The sequence below is a fragment of the Octopus bimaculoides genome, chromosome 7 (assembly GCF_001194135.2).
Source record: "Octopus bimaculoides isolate UCB-OBI-ISO-001 chromosome 7, ASM119413v2, whole genome shotgun sequence".
Lineage (NCBI taxonomy): Eukaryota > Metazoa > Mollusca > Cephalopoda > Octopoda > Octopodidae > Octopus > Octopus bimaculoides.
In genome coordinates, this window is record NC_068987.1 from 75,479,554 (window position 1) to 75,488,241 (window position 8,688).

General features: G+C 35.5%; 1 protein-coding gene across 1 annotated transcript in view; it reads left to right on the forward strand.

Moving 5' to 3' along the window:
• Positions 1 to 8,688, forward strand: part of LOC106878135 (atrial natriuretic peptide receptor 1) — a 205,032-nt gene that overhangs the window by 133,262 nt on the left and 63,082 nt on the right. Inside the window, exons 14-15 of the mRNA XM_052969445.1 lie at positions 1,557 to 1,655; positions 4,553 to 4,644. Coding sequence (XP_052825405.1) covers positions 1,557 to 1,655; positions 4,553 to 4,644 — 191 coding nt within the window. The remainder of the gene's footprint in view (positions 1 to 1,556; positions 1,656 to 4,552; positions 4,645 to 8,688) is intronic.

An 8,688-nucleotide genomic window follows, 5' to 3' on the forward strand; every position in this document is an offset into this window, starting at 1 on the left:
ATATATATATATATATATATATATATATATATATATATACATGTATGTATATACATATGTATGCATGTATATATGTATGTATATATATATGCATACCCTTAACACTACCCTGCCATTTTGTTTTCCTGTTATTTTGGTTCTTGCCTTGTCAAGTAATATCTGCCTATCCAAACCCATATTTTTTCTTTTGAATTTCTTTATCTCATTTGATTATTTCTTTGTTAGTTTGATTAAAACACTGTGAATAATTTTGTCAAAGATTTCATTTCTTTTGTTCCATTTGGATATTTCGACTTTCTTCTTGTTAGATATATATATTTTTTAATATAATTATATTTTTGAAACAAACGTTCAGAATATAACAATCAACACCTTAGCGTATTGGTACATCAGATAAAATACAGACAATGTTACTTTTATGCATACAGTTGCGCACGCGTATCTGCATAGTTGTGCTCTCTCTCTCTCTCTCTCTCATGCACACACACATACACACAGCGCTCACGAACGTTAGACATACACACAGTACGCACAAACGTACGCACAGACAGACAATAGACAGATAGCACACAGACACACACACACACACAGACACACACACACACACACACACACACACACACACACACACACACACACACACACACACACACACACACACGTCAAAATTTACGTTTTAGTTGTGACTATATACTCTTGTGTTCTCTCATTTGTTTCAATCATTGAACTGTGCCTAAGATGGAAAGCTGCCTTAGTCTAGCAAAAAATAGATCCCACTACTTATTAGAAGTACTACCAGTGGCTTTTACACGACCGCTAAGTTACGGAGACATTAACGAACAAACACCGGTTGTCAAGTAGTGGAGAGCCAAACACACACACACACACACACACACACACACACACACACACACACACTGTATATGGTGGTCTTTACCAAATTCACTCGCAAGTCATTGGTTGGTTGGTTGGGGAGGCTAGCTATAGTAGAGGACACTTGCCCGAGGACTGAACCCAAAGACTACGTGGTTAGAAAGTGAACTTCTAAACCCTATGTATATATGTATATCCATTATGTGTATGTATGTAGATATGTGTGTGTGTGTGTATGTGTATGCATAGGATTCATATTGCTACACTTCTAGTTGTTATCTGAGGCTGGCCTAATTAATAATCAGGAAAAGTATATTTCCATTAAACTCTTTCTAAAGATGACTACTTCGGTGCTAATTCTGTTACTATGGCACCACAAAGGTGCTTCTTTGTGATCGTTCAACTTGCGAGAATTATCAGACATATTTTCCTCAAAACACTTTGCTGTTATTCAAAAGAAAGAACACACCAGATAACACGGTCTTTATTACTGCTTGATGTGAATGCGAAATTAGACGGATGGAATACCGTTGATCATAATCTATTGATTCAGAACTCGAGGTTAAACATAATAATAACAATGAATCAATGACGAAATGAAGATTACGTTAAGTTTTTCTTCGTTTATTGCGCTTGTTATATCATTTCAAAATAATGGATGAATTTTTATTCTAATTTTAAAGGTCCATGTGTCGCTGGTGTAGTTGGTATCAAGATGCCGAGATATTGTTTGATCGGAGACACTGTGAATACAGCGTCCAGAATGGAATCTACTGGAGAAGGTAAGACTAACTGTCATAGTTATTTACAGAAAATTGGACTGGAAGAAGCCACCTTAGTGAGGCATTGTCTATGATACACATACAATAGGGTCTCACTGATATGGCCCAGTGATACGGTACAGTGGTGGTGCCTTCAAATATACTAAGCTTGAGGTTGATTAGATGGACCGTAAAACATGAAAAACGTGAAAATGAAAATCGGTTATATATGTAACTCATTGTTGAAGAAAGAGTGAGATCTGTTAAGTATGATTGAATGTGTAGAGAATAAGATGCGGATCATTTAGTAATAACTGGTATATTGTGACAGCGTTTTCGGTGTGTTTCAACAGAAATGGACTAAGAAAAGGGAGAACTTGGAAGTAGTGTTTTTAAGATGCGAATTTCTGTGGATATAAGACGACCATAAGTTGGAAAGTTATTGCATGGCCAATTTGAGCAACAAGCACCAGAGTTAAAAGCATAAATGTCTTGGGATTGGCTTTCCATAAGAGAAAGAGGAAGAGAGAAAGAGAGAGAGAGAGAGAGAGAGAGAGAGAGAGAGAGAGAGAGAGAGAGAGAGAACGAAAGACTGGTGCTGCTGCTGATAGCCCAAGATGAAATTTTGGATGCTAAATCGGTGAGCAGAGCTATATATAATCTTACTGAAAGTAAGACGTACTGATTTTGTGAAATCATTGCAGAAAGTGTTTCCTACATAATGAGAGTTTGCAAAAAGCTAACGTAAAAGGAGTTTACAAGAAGACATGACAACAGCTGTCTGTACCTTCAGTAGTCACTAACATTAAAAATATAGAATCAAGTATCTGATAAGTGGTACCAACATATTCCGGAAGTGTCTTTGGTGACAGAAATAAACTTAAGATATTTTGGTTCTTCACTATTTAAAATGAACGCTGATTTGAACATTGCAGGCCTGATATTGTAGTCCTCAAAAGTATCAGGCACGAATGCATTCCAAGAGAGCAATATTGATATCACTGAAATTGGGAGTGTATCTTGAACGAACAAATCTCGAAACACGAATTGCTTCCATCAAGAAACTGTTTTGTGGTCACAGCAAATATTTTCAGCGAACTCATGCTAATATCCTTGTTGAGATTCGACATTCAGTAGAAGATCCGGTTGTCATGTACTGTGCAAACCATTTGTAATAATAATAATAATAATTATTATTATTACCTTATGCCCTGATGCAGTACCAGGCAGTAGTTCTCATGGCTTCTGATCTTGATTGATTGGAAGTGTTATCATGTACATTGTTTTGTCTTGGTATAAAAAGATGGGCTACAGCAAATATTCTGCTCAGTACCATAGATTTGCTTGTCAGTTGTTTGACCTTAATCGGTTGAGCATGTTCCTTGGTGGCTGACGATATGTGCATCTCTGATCATGAGCAGAAGTAGTAGGAGAGCATCATAGCCATGTGTTGAGAGAAATTCTTTAGAGTTTGAATAATTCACCTTTGGAAACATGGGTGTTTTGCTCAACATCCTTAAACAAACCTTATTCAGGGACCTTTTGAGCGGAATGGGCTACTCAATCTGAATAAAATTCTAACTCGGTCCCACCTCCGAGGTCATGCGCTGTTTATCTTGATATGCGATCACCATGTCGCGCACATGTGGTTGTGATGTATGTGCCTGGTGTACCCTTATCAGACGGGTAGTCATGATGGGCATAATGGGCTTCGTATATTTTACCCCAGTGTCACTTTGATGACATGCACTGCTCTCTCACTCAATAATAATAATAATAATAATAATAATAATAATAATAATAATAATAATGATAAGGATTGCATCTCGACTGCAATCAGAGACAGAAGGCTTCATTATAATAGCTCAGGATCAGCGTCTGCCCATCAGAAACTACCAAAGAAGAATTCTAAAAATGATACTGATCTTGCCTACCGTTTCTGTGGTGCAGTCAGAGAAATAATTGACCACCTCATCTCTGAATGCTTTATGTTAGCCTCGAATGAATACATTAATCGCCACGATAGTCGTGGCCGGTAATGTGCGCTGGATTATATGCCATAAGTCTGGACTCCCATATGAGAAGAACTGGTGGTTACATAAGCCTGCCAACTTAGTAGAAAGTAAGGATATCACCATTCTTTGGAACTTTAGTTATCAAACTGATCGATTGGCTCTACAGGTCATTAGACCAGATATTGTGGCAAAAATTCACGTTGACATGTCTGCTCATAGATATGCCATTCCCAGTTGACTGCAATACTTTCGGAAAGTTAAATAGATATAAGGACCTCGAAACAGGAGTCTTAAAAAAGTACCATCTAAGAACGGCAACAGTGATCATCTGAGCTTTGAGATCAATTTTAAATGGTGCTCTTAAATACTATGACCAAATACCAGGAAACCCAAGGTATCAGAGCTACAACATATTGTTTGCATGGGTACTGCTCATATCCTAAGAAAAACGCTGAGAACTTGAAACTATTTGATTCTCTGAAAACTCTTTCAAAACTGAAGTACTACAAATTTAACAGTCTTAGTTCTCAGATTCTGGTCTATTTCCCCGTTCAATATCTCATGTTAATAATGAATAATGTCCATAGTAAAACGTCCAACTGTTACTCGAGGTCTCTGGGCGAGACGTTGAATAGCTCGTATACAACAATGCAACAACTAAATTATAACAACAACTATAACAACAACAATAATCATAATCCTGTCTACTATAGGCTCAAGGCCTATAGTAGACAGCCTGGTACTTAATTTATCGACTTCGAAAGGATGGAAAACAAAGTCGACCTCAGCGGAATAACAACAACAACAACGACGACGACGACAACAACAACAAAAATAATAATGATAATAATAATAATAATAATAATGATAATAATAATAATGGTAATATTTTTTCACTTCCAGCTTTAAGGATCCATTGTTCAGAAATGACGAAGCAACTATTGGACGAAATTGGTGGATTTTTTATTGAACTTAGAGGAGACATAGAGGTTAAGGTAAGTTGGTTCTCCAATGATATTAATACTATACCACTCACTGGAACGTGGAATCGATTCAATATTTATAATATTAGTTATACTAACGAGAAAATAGAAAGATAGTATATTCAACAATCAGTTGTAATAAATACCAGGTTTGCTCTGCTCTCTTTAACATGACCGATATATTTTTACACAAAGTATGCAGGAACATATACTCTGGAATAAATATATTTATTAATATTGCATCATACCTACAAATCTTTTAAGCTCATGTGTATTTATCGCTGAGAAAATGGTTGCTAACATCTTTTTGCATACGTACTATGGTTATATTATTATTATGCAATATGGAATTATTGAGCACTTTGCTGTATTGTAAAAAGAAGTAAATTTGCAGAGGCGTTATATATCAGCTAACAAAGTTGACGACATTGAGACCTGTGAGTCAAAAAGAATATTGGTGGCACTTAAATCAAAACAGCCATTACGTTTCAACACAATCGGTCATATATTGTTGTGTGAGACCATAAAAATATATGCTGTGTTATGGAAATCAGCTATCCTCTGGATACCAAGGTGGTCAGGAGAAAGAGAACATCTATGGACCATTGATAAGAAGAGTGCAAGTCCAGTACCAAATCCAGTTTCATATCTATAATTATTTGAGCAATATGATATACATACTAACACGCAAAGTATGGCTGAACTTGGAATGTTGGGTAGGGAATGTAACTCCTTAATTCATACGCTGCAAATGATTGCGATATCTGGGACAATAAAACTCTAAGGGTGATGAACAAAACAAGTTGCTGTCTGCCACAACCTTGCTACCAAGCAGGTGGCCGGTAAAAATTTACTTTAAATTAAAAAGAGAAAAAGAAAATATACATATATGTATTTATGTACATACACACAAATACATACATACATACATACATACATACATACATACATATATATGCATATATGTATAAACTGGAGGACTGTCACAACATATATGAAGCACTGTTGTTTAATCACGGGGGTTATTTTCACAACAGCACTAAACATATGTTTTATAAACATGACTGTAATATTATTTGCATCCCATAGTTTGTTTTAGCCTCATAGATGGCGTGTCACTGTTCCAGTTAATTAATGCATACGACCAACTTTACATCGCTATGTAAATAAGGTCGGCGTAACCTGATGACGTTTATATTATTCGTATTCATATACAAGTGATCACCTTTGTCTCTCAGTGATTTGGGAACAATTGTCGAATCCCAAAAAGCCGAAACAAGTTGATCGGTTAATTCGAGCTTATTTTTACTATCCCAGCGGAGAAGGAAACGGAATGTCGATACAAACTTTGCCTCAAGTTGTTGTAAGCCTTACCATCAGAATAGAGAACCGGCTCAGATACTGCAAAGCATCTCATAATAATAACACACACACACACACACACACACACACACACACACACACAAGGCGATAACGTTTGTAGTAGCATACAGAATAGTATATTAGCAATAACAATAAGGGTAGTCAGAAGAGATGAAGGAGTTTATCTTAATACAGTTACAGAGAGCCTTCAAAGTTTCCAAGGAAATGGAATGGGATGAAATAAAATAAAGTAAAATAAACTAGAATATCTACATTATTACATTTAAGAATTGTCTGTCAATAGAGAATGCTTGCGTCTCTACTATATGTGTGTGTGTGTATGTGCGTGCGTGCACACGTGTGTTTGTGTGGATGTGTATATGTGCGTGTGCGTGAAATTCATTTAGACTGATCAAGTCACAAGACAAAAATTATAAATGCTCATTAAAATTGTTGTCAAATTAATGGGTTTATGGCGTTTAATCCGATTTCGTTAACCAAGCGTGTGGTTTCATGATGTGTTATACATATTTACTTCGTCCCGTCTTTCACAGAAATCCTGAAGTCTGTTTCTATATATTGTATATTACTCTGTAAATATGTGTCTGGTGATCATTGCCATTAATCTAACGGACGCCATTACCACATGATTGGTAATTGAAACCGAGATATACATACCTACATACATACACGGATAAGTAAGTATGTGTGTGTGTGAGTGTGCATAAAGTGGTGCAATACTATATGAGAATCGTCTAATTCACCATGAGATTTTTGCTCCAAATTTCTGTTCCTCTAGTGAGCATTCTAACCTTGTTTAAAATGTAATTTGCCTAAGTGCAACATATAAAAATAGTCTTACACTGTGTAGCAATATTTGCCTGGTTTAGTAGTGTTGTTGAACAATATCTAAACTATGTTTCTGTCTTTGCCTGCCTCTTGATGAAGCCCTACGTTCACTGACAAAATGTTTAAAATTTGGAAATTACAATCTTCTTTGAGATTCAGCAGATGAGAACGTTGTTCCTTGAATAAAACGCGTTAATCTACAGATGGAAACTTACCCAGCACAAGAAGCTGAACTCATCAATACTAATCAATATGTTGATTGAGCGGTGCAGGCTACTACTTACAACAGGTGATCATTGGTGATTATAAAATACTAGTTTTGTGACTGACACGCGGTCGATTGCAATTAGAAGTTAAATCTGCTCTCGATCAGAGACAAAAGTACAAATAAATAAATACATAACTATATGCAGGATGATGAAGTCTTATATATACAGTATAGTCGAATGGTTAAGAAGTTTGCATCAGAAACACAAGGTCCAGGTTTCGATTTCAATACATAGCATTTTGGATAAATATAATTTAATAGACATGTGTTTATTTCTAGATACATATGAGTGGTATCTTGAGTAGTTTCAAACCCTTCAGATGACGTGCGTGAGCGCAAATCTGATTGGTTATCTTCAGTTGAGTCTACTGTGGACGACCAAATTTTAAAATATCCACTACATCTCTACCTGTTTACTCGGCTGATAGCCCCAGTTATAATCAGAACCGAGATCAGTGAAAAAATATGCATGAAAATATAAATATTATTAAAATAATATTAATAATATTAATATCCAGCAAGAATAAACCACCATATAGGTAGAATTATAAATGTATATTAATGTTATTTTAATGATATTTATATTTTCAGGTCTATATTTAAAAGATGAGGAATTATGTACATTATTTCCTTTATTTACATTTGACGGATATATGTCCTCATCTTTGTTGTTAACACAACGTTTCCGCTGATATACCCTCCAGCCTTCTTCAGGCGTCTTGGGGAAATTTTGAATCTGGGTTCTCATTCCTAAGGTATTTTTCGATGTTATTATTATCATTATTAGTATTGTTCAGGTCACTCCTTGGAATCGAACTCGTAATCTCGAGGTTAGTAGCCCGCGCTTTTAACCACTACGCCATATGCCCGTGGGCATTATTCTTTGTAAGCTTGATACTTATTCTATCAGACTCCTTTACCGAACCGCTATGTTATATATATATATACATATATGTGTGTGTGTGTGTGTGTGTGTGTGTCTGTGTGTGTGTATGTGTGTGTGTGTGTGTGTGTGTGTGTAAGTGTTTATGTGCGTGTGTGTAAATATATCTTCACACACATTTTTTTATATACTTATATAATCTATTTGTATGAATATGTGTGTATACGTACACATACGCATAAATACGTATCCATCTATAAATTCATATGTGTAATTCATATAAATTATATATTTATACACCCACTTACATACCCATATAACGACATATATACATGTATGTACGTTTGTAACTAATTTGTTTGCAAGGAATTCGATGTTGTGAGTAAATAAAGATTTCTTATAGTGGCGCCAAAACCAAAGATTTTTGACGGAAGGTTATGCTAAATGCAATCGACTTTAGTACATAGCCATTTAGAGATGAAAGACAAATTTGACCCTAACTGGATTTGAACCTTAAAACGTAACGGAAAGGAATGAAATCACGAAAAGCATTATTAGAGAGATTCTGTATCGTTTCTGCCAATCCTTCACCGCCCTTTGAATAAATATTTAATAAAGTTGAAACCTTCTGTATATGCCACATATTTTTTTTATTTCTCTCCTCCTTTCTCTCTCTTTAATGTATATATATATA